Raw genomic sequence first — 12,505 nt, 5'->3', positions numbered from 1 at the left:
AAGATGAAGCCTGGCTCAGATCACTCAGATTGTTTCACTTATTTAAACGTTACTTTTAAATGGACTACCTGAGTTTCGAAAATAGGTCAAACCAATATGAAGGGCTACCTGACTCATTTGCAGAGCAAGAATTTGCTAATTACGGTAAAGAAAGGAAACCGATTTCTCACTGCCTACTATGTACCTGCCTTTCTTCAAACAATGTATTATTTTTAACTTCACTACTTTTTCAGGAACCTTGATTGGTATTTTATTATCAATAACTGAATATACTAAGCATCAATCTTAAATAATAAAAATACGTTTGGACACAGAGCATTCAGTGAGATAATAAACAAACACATGGCCTTCACTCCTAAATTTTCAATGGAATATTTTATGAAACTTCTCATAAATAGTTAATGAAAGACACAGAAAAACAGTTACCACAGAAAAGAATACACTTTTAAAAGGTGTATGCATTTTAAAATATTTTCAAACAATTTCTAGCAGTGAACTTCTGATACTATTTACATTATATGTCATATCCTAATATCTCAAACTGATTAGGACTTCAGTGATAATCAGTAAGGACACAGAAGACATGAATGACATCAACTTGATCGACTGACATTTACAGGACACCCTACCCAACTTCAACAGAGCACACATTCTTTACAAGTGCACATGGAATATTCACCAAGACAGATCAAATGCTGGGCCATAAGTCTCAATAAACTTAAAAGGGTTAAAATCATACAGAGTATATTCACAGATCATACCATAAATAAATCAGAAATCAATAAGACAAATGGAAAAAAATCGAAGCATTTGGAAACTAAACAGCATAATTCTAAACAACCCATCAAAGAAATGACAAAGGAAATTTTAAAAAAGATTCAAAAATACAACATATTCATATGGCTATGACAATGCTTTGAAGGAATTATATAGCTTAAAATGTTATACATTATCAGAAATGAAGAAAGATCCAAATTCAATAATTTAAGCTTCCTCCTTAAGAGGCTAGAAAAAAGCAAATTAAACCCAAAATGAAGAGATGGAAGGAAATAATAAGAAGCCTAAGTCAATGAAATAGAAAACAGACACACCACAGAGGAAAAAAAAAAAAAATCTATAAAACCAAAACCTTTTTTAAAAAAATCAATCAATAAACCCAATATGCTCCTAGCTAGATTGATGGAGTAAAGGAGGAGGAGGGGAAGGGAGAGGAGGTAGAGAAGGAGAAAGGGGAGGGAGAGAAGGAAGGAGAGGAGGAGTTGGAGTGGGAGAGAAAAGATACAAATTCCCAATATCAGGAATGAAAGAAGTAACATCACTACAGATACTACAGACTTGAAAAGAATAATAAGAGAATATTATATAAACAATTTTATACAAATAAATTTGTTAACTTAGATGAAATGTTCAAATTCATTGCAAGATACAAATTATCAAAACAGACCAAAGAACAAACAGAAAACTGGAATAGCCATCTGTCAATATCTATTGAATAAATTTTGCAATTAAAAATTCTACCACAAACAAAACTCCAGACCCAGAAGGCTTCACTAGTGAATGCCACCAAAAATTTAAGGAAGAAACACAGTTATCCCTCGGTATCCATGGGGGATTGGTTCCAGGATCCCCTCAATAGCAAAATCTGAGATTGCGCAAGTCCTTTATATTAAAATGGCATAGTGCAATCAGCCTCCCGAATCCTTTAATCTGCACATTTGGACCAACTGATCTGATACTGGAACCTGATAACTATTCCAGGAGGTGAGAGAAAGTTTTTTTTTTTTTTTTTTAAAGCGATCTTTCTCTGTTTCTTCCCAAGAGTTACCACTTTTTTTTTTTTTTAATTAATAGCTACTTTATTTATTTATTTATTTATTTATTTTTAGCTGTGTTGGGTCTTCGTTTCGTGCAAGGGCTTTCTCTAGTTGCGGCAAGCGGGGGCCACTCTTCATCACGGTGCGCGGGCCTCTCACTATCGCGGCCCCTCCCGTTGCAGGGCACAGGCTCCAGACGCGCAGGCTCAGTAGTTGTGGCTCACGGGCCCAGTTGCTCCGTGGCATGTGGGATCTTCCCAGACCAGGGCTCGAACCCGTGTCCCCTGCATTAGCAGGCAGATTCTCAACCACTGCGCCACCAGGGAAGCCCGAGAGAAAGTTTTACAGAAATATACAGGATTTTAAGAGACAAGCTGATGGGGTTAGCTAGGAAGGCAGTGTAGTGTCAAGGTTGGAAGTAAAGTCTTGAAGTCACATAGATCTGGATTCGAATTTGGATTCCTGTTTCCCAGCTAGAAACTGAATGCCAGAAACTGATTCTAGAATGTTCCCTTCTCGAATCTTCACTTTCTCACGTATAACATGAGAGTAATGATAGTGTCCTTACCAGATTATTGTGGGACTCTATTAAATATCCACATTAAGGTCTTAGCACTGAGCACACCTGGCACATGCCAGGCCTTCGCTAAATGGTAGCTACCACTACAGTCAGTCCACCCTATCTGGATTCAACCAGCCTAGGATCGAATTTCAATCCAAATACGCCGATATGGAAGGACTACTGTACTATCCGTTTTATATAAAGGACTTGAGCACCCACAGATTTTGGTATCCCCAGGCAACTTGGAACTAGTGCCCCCACAGATATCAAGGAAAGACTACCATCCTATATTTTTAGAAACTAAAAGAGAAAAGAATACCCTACAACTTAGTTTCTTATTTATTACCCTGATACCAAAGCTAGACAAGGACATTACGAGAAATCGATAAACTAATATCCTTCATGAATTTCAATAAAGAGACCCCTAATAACAGCAAGCTGAATCCAGCAAAATGTTTGTTAAACAATAATACACCATGACCAAGTGCAGTTTACCCCAAGAATGGAAGGTTGATTAACATTCAAATATCACCATATTAACAAAATAGAGGAGAAAAAAAACACATAAACATCTCAATAAATGCAGGAAAAAAGAATATGACCCAATTCAACACTCATTCATGATAAAAACTGTCAGCAAACAAGGAACAAAAGGGAAGTCCCTCACCCTAATAAAGGGCATCAATCAAAAAAAACCTACAGTTAACATCATACTTCATGGTGAGAGACTGAATGCTGTGCTCCTAAGATCAAGAACAAGACTCTCACCACTTCTATTCAACATAGTACTAGAGGTTGTAATCAATGCAGTTAAGACAAAAAAAGAAATAAAAGGCGTATAGATTGGAAAAAAAATAAAGTTATGGTGGCACAGTGGTTAAGACCCCACGCTCCCAATGCAGGGGGCCCGGGTTCAACCCCTGGTCAGGGAACTAGAACCCACATGCATGCCACAACTAAGAGTTCGCATGCCACAACTGAGGAGCCCGCCTGCCGAAACTAAGACCTGGTGCAACCAAATGAATAAATAAATAAATATTTTTAAAAAAAAGAAAAAGAAGAAATAAAGTTATCCTTATTCACAATGTTTATGCATGTAGAAATTCTAAGGAAGCTACAATAAAGCTATTAGAACTAATAAATGAGTTAGGCAATATCACACATATAATGTCAATATATAAAAATGAACTGTTTCTATATACTGGCATCAAACAACTGTAAATTGAAATTAAAATATGTAATACATAATAGCATCAAAAACCTTAAAATAATTAGGGCTAAACTTTACAAAATATGTATAAGACTTGTACACTGAAAACTACAAAACACTGCTGTAAGAAATTTATAACAACCCAAATAAAATTAAGAGATATACTATTAAGACTCAATATTGTTAAGATGTCAATTCTTCCCATACTGATCTATAAATTCAATGGAATTCCAATAAAAACTCTAAGTACTTTTGTAAAAACTGACATGATGATTTTAAAAGCTTCTGTGGAAATATAAACGACCTAAAATAGCCAAAATAATTTGAAAAAGAAAAATACTGAAGAACTCACACTACCTGATTTCAAAAATTATTATAAAACTAAAATTATCAACAGTGAAATACTGCTGAAAGGACAGACATAGATCAAAGGAACAGAAGAGAATCTAGAAAAGATTTTTTACAAATGTGGTTAATTATCAACAAGCTACCAAGGCAATTCAATGGGGGAAAAGGACAGTGTTTTTAATAAATGTTGCTAGAACAACTGGGTGTTGGTATAGAAAAAAATGAACCTCACCCCTTACCTTACACTTAAGTAAAAATGAACCTGAAATGGATCACAGACCTAAACATGTAATATAAAAGGGTAAAACTTCTGGAAGAAAAGATAAGAGAAAATATTTGCCACCTTGGGATAGTCAGAGATTTCTTGCATTGAACATGGAAAGTGTAAACCATAAAAGAAAAAAATGAATAAATTGAACTTTACCAAAATTAAACACGTCTGCCCTTTAAAGAACACCATTACAAAAATGAAAAGGTAAGCGACAGGCTGGGTGAAAATGTTTGCAAAACATCTATCTGACAAAGGACTTCTGGGACTTCCCTGGTGGCGCAGTGGTTAAGATTCCACACCCCTAATGCAGGGGGCCCAGGTTCAATCCCTGGTCAGGGAACTAGATCCCACATGCATGCCGCAACTAAGGAGCCCTCCTGCCACAACTAAGGAGCACACGTGCCGCAACTAAGGAGCCAGCGAGCCACAACTAAGGAGCCTGTGAGCTGCAACTAAGGAGCCTGCCTGCCGCAACTAAGACCCGGCACAACCAAATAAATAAATAAATAAAATATTTTTTTTAAAAAAGGACTTCTTACAAGAATATATAAAGAACTTTGATAATATGCTAAACAACCTACTAAAAAATGAGCTAAAGATTTTTTCACAAAAGACACACAGAAGAAGATGCATACTAATACACATATGAAACAACGCCCAACATCATTAGCCTTCAGGAAAATGCAAATTAAAGCCACATGAGAGATGGTTACACACCCACCAGAGATGTTAAAATTAAAAATAATGGCAACCAAGTGTTGACAAGGATGAGGAACAATTGAAGGACTCATACACTCCTGGTGAGAATGTAAAACGGTACAACCACTTTGCAAACAATTTGATAGTTCCTGATAGGGTTAAGCACATACTTACATGACATAGTAATTCCACTCCTAAAATTTAACCAAGAGAAATAAAACACATTTCCACATAAAAATGTATAAATAAATACTCATTGCAGCTTTATTCATAAAAGTCCCAAACCAGGGACTTCCCTGGTGGCGCAGTGGTTAGGAATCTGCCTGCCGGTGCAGGGGACATGGGTTTGATCCCTGGTCCAGGAAGATCTCACGTGTCGTGGAGCGACTGAGCCCTTACACCACAACTACTGAGCCTGCGCTCTAGAGCCCGTGAGCCACAACTACTGAGTCCGCAAGCCACAACTACCGAATCCTGGGCGCCTAGAGCCCGTGCTCCGCAACAAGAGAAGCCACAGCAATGAGAAGCCCGCACACTGCAACAAAGAGTAGCCCCTGCTTGCTGTAGCTAGAGAAGGCCTGCGCGCAGCAATGAAAACCCTAGGATGAAGACCCAACGTGGCCAAAAGTAAATTAAAAAAAAAAAAAAAGTCCCAAGCTGGAAAAAAACCTACACGTCCCTCAACAGGTGAGGGGATAAATAAGGAAATACTACTCAGTGATGAAAAGGAACAAACAACTGATTCACTCACCAATATGGATAAATCTCAAAAACAGCATGCAGAGAAGAAGAAGCTGAAATAAAAGTCACAATGTTCAAGGGACTTCCCTGGTGGCACAGTGGTTAAGAATCCACCTGCCAATGCAGGGGACACAGGTTCGAGCCCTGGTCCGGGAAGATCCCACATGCCACGGAGCAACTAAGCCCGTGTGCCACAACTACTGAGCCTGTGCTCTACAGTCCATGAGCCACAACTACTGAGCCCGCGTACCTAGAGCCCGTGCTCCACAACAAGAGAAGCCACCCAATGAGAAGCCTGAGCACCACAATGAAGAGTAGCTCCCACTCGCTGCAACTAGAGCAAGCCCGCGTGCAGCAACAAAGACCCAACGCAGCCTAAATAAATAAATAAATAAATAAAAAAGAAAGAAAGAAAATGTCTCTGAGAACACAGTGGTCTTAAAATGACTTACAAAAAAAAAAAGTCACAATGCTCAAAACTGATCATCTTTCATGATGATATGCAGAACAGTATCTACATGAATTTGATGCCCCCCTAGCTCAACACTTGAAACCAAACCAGGTGATATTGTAACAACTTGGTGGTCAAGGTTGGATAGGTAATAAAATGAAAGTAGAACTGCTTGGAGTACTCCACTGTGTCTCTAACTGTTGTCTATACATACATCTCTGGAACTCCCCCTAATATACTTAACTGCACTTCTTTATTGTGCTTATCACGGTAAAGCCAAAGTCCCATGAATGGACTATAGGTCCTGTGTGATCCAGCCCCCACTTGCTCCAACCATAGTGGTCTCCTTGCTGTAACTGGCATCCCAGAGACCAGCTACAGCCTCAGGTCTTCTGCACTATTGTTTCCCTACCTATAACTTGCTCTGCCAGATATTCACATGGCTCAGCCACTCATCTCTTTCAAGTCTTTGCTCAAAAAGCATGTTCAGAGAGAGGTCTGTCCTGACCACATGACTCAAAATCACAGCCCTCCTTACTACTGGGGACTCTCTTCCCTACTCGCTCTCCAGAGCAACTTTTCATCTTCTAATAGAGTACATACTTGTCATTTTATTAGTGCTTGTCTCCCCTGCAAACAGAAGGTAAGCTCCGTGAGGGTGGGGGTCCTGTCTCTGCTGTCCACTGCTGGATCCTCAGTGCTTACCAGAGCTTGCGTTGAGCTGGCATGCAGCAGTCTCAGCAAGTGTGCTGAGTTACTAGACAACCTATTTTCAGGCAAGGACCTTGTCTACTTCATCTTGGCTTCCCAGTGCCTATTAGATGCTTGATGTTTGTTGAGTGAATAAATGCATGAGATGAATCAGAGAAAGGCATGGAAGCCAAAAAGTTTTTAAGGGACATATTTTCTCACCTGTAATTGTTGTTGTAGGTGGGTGATTTCAGCAATTCTCAGCTCTCTAGATTTGTTGGTGCTCTCAATTTCTTGCCTTTGGGTTGTCAATCGACATCTGATATCTTGAAGTTTTCCTTCTAGTTGATGCTTCTTATCATTCTTTAACAAATGAAAAATAATAAGAATTATTAGCATTTTAATGGTTCAATGTAAGTAGATTCCCAAAGCATACTCAAACTACTCACTAGAGCTTCTAATTCAAATTCCAAAGTCTTTTTCTTTGCTTTCAGCACAACTATGTCCTCTTGTTCTTTGTTTCTTTGATTTAATAGTTCTTGTCTTCGATTCCGTTCCCATTCAAGCTGTCGTTGCCTTTCAAGCTCCCGTTTTGCAGCCTGTGACATACACAGACAGACGATTTATTAATTAATTGTTCAGTTCTTACACTCTTCAAGGTCTCTTAGTAAGCATTACATCTAGTAAGTCTTTTCTTTTAGGGGTGAAATATTATTAAGCATTACAAGAAATTTTTGTTTTAAAATAGCAGAAAAATTTTATACAAATATAATATTCCTTCTATGGGAAAAAAGAGAATATTCAGAAAGGCTATTATATTTACATGAGTTGAGAACAGACTGGATTGTTTCACCACTGACATTCAATCCTTTATGCCGCTAAGGATGCTTGGTGTGCTAAATAAGCTGCTCTTCCTTATTTACTGACTCATAAAAAACAAGGAAAATTAATCTAGTAAAATCAAACCAAAAACCCCAGAACAAAAAACAAAACAAAAAAAGCTTTCTTCCATCAAACAAGTAGTTATTATTTCTTCTGTCACATGAGAGATTATTATTTGTCTCAAGCTTAAAAAGTCTGTGACCCCCATCTCCCTAATCATTCATTTCCTTTTTAGCACAGAAGGTTCTGTAATTTCTCTGGCAATGTCAGCTCTCTTCAACGCTGACTCTGATGGCTGCTAGGCAGAGTATCTGTCGGAGCACCTGGCACTCTTTATCGTATTGTAATTGCTTCTTACATACCTGTGCTCCAACTACACTGTAAGGGCCTGGAGGACAGGTGGAGTTCCTATTCATCACCTTATCTCCAGGGACTATCAATGCCTGGCACATGGTAAATGTCAATTAAATAATCCTGAATAAACACTCTAAAATACTTTTTTTTTTAAAAACATTGAAGAAGGAAAGGTTGTCTACCTTTTGGTTGCCATTCTGGAAATGAAAATCCTGTTAGTATCTGTGTGTGTCTGCCCAAATGAAAGGCAGCTTATAGCTACAAGTTTTCTAAAGCAATCATCAGGAGATGAAACCAAAGTATTATTTTTTTATAAAGACAAATCCCCCATCTTTAAAATACATTTTATCCACACAAGAGAATCATGTCATTGCTTCTGTAACAATATACTAGGACTTCCCTGGTGGCGCAGTGGTTAAGAATCCGCCTGCCAATGCAGGGGACACAGGTTCGAGCCCTGGTCCGGGAGGACTCCACGTGCCGCGGAGCAACTGAGCCCATGCGCCACAACTACTGAGCCTGCGCTCTAGAGCCCGCGAGCCACAACTACTGAGCCCGTGTGCCACAACTACTGAAGCGTGTGCGCCTAGAGCCTGTGCTCCACAACAAGAGAAGCCACCGCAGTGAGAAGCCCGCGCACCGCAACAAAGAGTAGCCCGCACGCAGCAACGAAGACCCAATGCAGCCATAAATTAATTAATTAATTAATTTTAAAAACCCAATATACTAAAATTGGAAAAACAGACAGGAGATAGGCTTGGCCCCTATCCAGGTATGGCACCAAATTTAGGAAGCCATCCATAAAGTACGGTGAAGATCACTACACATATTTTCTAAAGTGGAAAAAGAAAAAGATGCAGAACAATAAAATTAGTGTGATACCATTACAGTGGTTTAAAAAAACAATTTCACTAAACCTTCAACCTCTCCACCATATAAACCTTTTTGTTTCTATATTTGTATGTTAATGCAGAAAAAAGGCTAGACAAAAATACTTAACTGCTATCAATGGTTTGTTACAAGATTGTATTATCAAAAACCTGTACGTGAACGTTCATGGCAATAGTATTCAAAATAGTCAAAAAGTAGAAACAACCCAAATGTCCATTAACTGATGAATGGATAAATAAAATGTGGTCTATCCATATAATGGAATACTGTTCAACCACAAAAAGGAATAAAGTATTGATTCACGCTACAACTTAGCACGAAAACATGCTAATCGAAAGCCAGACACAAAAGGCCACAAATTATGTGATTCCACTTATACAAAATGTCCAGAATAGGCAAACCTATGGAGAAAGGAAATTCGTGGTTGTTAAGGGCAGGGAGGAGGGGGAACGGGGAGTAACTGCTTAATGGGTAAGGAGTTTCTTTTTGGGGTGATGAATTAGTGGTGACAGTTGCACAACTTTGTGAATAACTAAAACTACTGAATTGTAAAAAGAAAAAAAAGACTGTGTTAATATATTACTTAACCAATTCTGGAAGAGCACACGTGTTCATGACGGGGCCGCTCCCCAGCTGCTCACCTCTCGCCTCTCGATTTCCTTCCTCCGCTCCTCCTCCCTCTGACGTTCTAGCTCCCGCTGCTTCTCCAGCTGCTTCTCCAGCTCCAGTTGTCTCTTGCGCTCCTGCTCCTGGCGCTCGCGCTCCTTCCTCTCCTGCTCCGCCCTCTCCAGCTGGGCCAGGCGCTCTTGTTCTTTGCGCTGCTGCTCCAAGAGTGCTTGCCTCCGTTTCTCCAGCTCCAGATTGCCACGTTCAAAGTTCTCACGCTTCTTATCTTCAAAGGTTACTTCAAAACAAGAAACGTTAACGATTAGGAAAAGCCATGATTTTCAACATAGTATTTTCAAAGGGAAAACTCAATGGCACACTGGAAATGTGTAGTGTACCTGCAAACCCGAACTCCCAAAGCTTCTTTCTCACCTGTGCCCTCATTGATAAGCACTATGAATGCGCCCTTCACCCAGCTTCTTGCTTATATACTCTCCCCTCCAGATGAACCACATCACAGTGTCCGAAATGCCAAATGCGGTTTATGGAATAATCTTTTGACAGCAGTTCTGCATCATCACCCAACCTCCATACCTTCCCTGTCACTCTACCCTTTCCCTTTTCTATGACCTGGATTCAGCAATTGACCCCTTGTCACTTCTGTACCACGAATCTTTCCCTTTCTACCCCTTTTTCCTTTGCTTAAAACCGTGCTATTGTGTCTTCAATTTTAACAAACAAGACAGTTTCTGAACGCAGAGGTAAGAAGGTAAGTCTCCTCCTGGGTTTCACACTGAAGAGCAGGTTGTGCCCTAATCATCATGGAAATGATACTCGGTAAATTATTTTTTCTAACCCATTACTCAGTTTCCTTCTTCAAGAACACCAATTATGAATTTTAGAACTATCCCCAGGTCAATAATTGTTTTTCTCTGATCCTTGCTAACACTGTTTACATCCATTTTATTTTACTTTAAAAAAAAATTTCCATCCACCACATCCCTTACTATGTTTTCAGCGGCGTCTATTCAGTTTTGTGTTTGCCTCACACGCTTCTCCTTGGAGCCAGCCCCAGACAAGGGAAGCTCTCACTGCCAGCCTGTGCAGCATGTCATTCCCATTGTTCCCAATCTATTTCAAGGACCGTCACTTCACACTCTGTCTTGAGATGTGTAGCTGTGAGCATCCTTTCTTGGCTTCTTCCCACATTCCTGTCTGGCCTTCACTGAAAACAGACCTTCCCTACATACTGTAGTTAGATTAGAGATCAGAGATGGCAAGCAAGTTTTATTTTCTTGTTCTTCTGGCTCCTTTTGTGATTTCAGAACAGGCAGCATCCATTTTACTCTGCCACCTTAAAATCGAAAGTCCCCTCTGTCAGAGAAAGGAATGAAGTAACGATACATGCTACAATGTGGATGAATCTCAAAAACACTATGCTAAGTGAAAGAAGCCGGACGTAAAAGGTCACCCACTGCATAATACCATTTATATGAAATATCCAGAAGAGGTAAATCCAAAGAGACAGAAAGCAGACTGGTGATTTCCAGGGGCTGGGGAAAAGGGAGAATGGAGAGTAACTAGGTATGGCCACTGTTCTGGACTGAATGTTTTCCACCCCACCAATTTGTAGGTTGAAACCCTAACCCCCAAATGGGCTGGTATTTGGAGATGGGAACTTTGTAATTCCGGTTAAGATAAGGTCATGACGATGGGGCCCTCATTATGAATTAGTGGCCTTACAAGAAAAGGAAGAGAGAGCTATCTTTCTCTTTCCATGTGCACACACCGAGGAAAGGCCATGTGAGGACCTAGTGACAATGCAGCCATCTGCAAGTCAGGAAAAGTGCCCTCACCAGCAATGGAAGTGGACGGCACCCTGATCTTGGACTTCCTATCCTCCAGAACTGTGAGAAATAAATTCCTGCTGTTTGAGCCACCCAGACTATGACATTTTATTATGGAAGCCCAAGCTGACTTAGACAGCCACTGAACTGTACACTTCAGAATGATCAATTTTATCTTAAGTAAATTTTACCTCAATAAAAAAAAAGAAAAAAACTGAAAATCCCTATACATCTTTTTAATTCCAAAATCTGGCCCTATTTCTGGTACACAGAGGCACATAATAAATGGTTGTTGAAAGAAAGAATGCACTAACCAAAAACTCTAATGCTGTCACATCCTTTTCAAAACTTTAAATGAATGTCTTCTACCAAGAGAAAAAGAAAATTCCAAATTCTAAGGATTCCTGTCCTTATTTGCTTTAAGACTTTATTCCCATTATTATCAACCTGAAATGTTCCTCCCTTCCACTGTAATGACCCAATTACTCTTCAAATCTCAACTCAACTGTGACCTCTTCCATAGAGATTTAATTGTTTGTGTATTTCCCAGTCTATGCCAACCAGCTATAAGTAAGCTCTGCTGTGCATCTATAATTCTGTCTTCAGGAACTTATCATACTTATGCACTGCTTTGATGATTGTTTATATGGATGTCTTAAATCCTCAGTTGTATTATAACCTTCTAGAGGGCATGGACCATGTATTATTAACATTTAGATCCTTCACTGTACTCAACACACTTGAACAAAGAACATTTTCAGTAAGCAGTTTATCACTGAACAAAAAGTAATTTAGTTAAAGAGGAGACTAGGAGAGCTAGTGTCCTGAGCAGGTCAATTATCCCCTGAGCACTTTAAATGCAACAAAATGACACTGACAGAGTATTTAACATAAAGAGATTCCATAATAAATTTCATTAGGGTGTCAGTATCAATTATCATCTCATCATTAATAATTCATAGCTACCATAGAATATTTTAATAGTATGATGAATTTATCTTTGTAAATGAGGATAATTTAAATTAGGTTCATATTAAATTTAAAATAACTTCTTGTTATCACGGAGCTTCCGATTCTATAACAACATGAGAAAACAACAGTAGGCAATTTTACATTCTATTTCTGCACTGGTGGTATTA

General features: G+C 39.1%; 1 protein-coding gene across 1 annotated transcript in view; it reads right to left on the bottom strand.

The window, feature by feature from the left end:
- ITSN1 (intersectin 1) overlaps positions 1-12,505 on the bottom strand; it is a 235,769-nt gene that overhangs the window by 121,400 nt on the left and 101,864 nt on the right. The window contains 3 exon segments of the mRNA XM_036850123.1: positions 7,009-7,149; positions 7,236-7,385; positions 9,555-9,817. Coding sequence (XP_036706018.1) covers positions 7,009-7,149; positions 7,236-7,385; positions 9,555-9,817 — 554 coding nt within the window.

The sequence above is a fragment of the Balaenoptera musculus genome, chromosome 4, assembly GCF_009873245.2.
Source record: "Balaenoptera musculus isolate JJ_BM4_2016_0621 chromosome 4, mBalMus1.pri.v3, whole genome shotgun sequence".
NCBI lineage: Eukaryota > Metazoa > Chordata > Mammalia > Artiodactyla > Balaenopteridae > Balaenoptera > Balaenoptera musculus.
The sequence above is the reverse complement of the archived record's forward strand: the minus strand, read 5'-3'. Positions and strand labels throughout refer to the sequence as shown.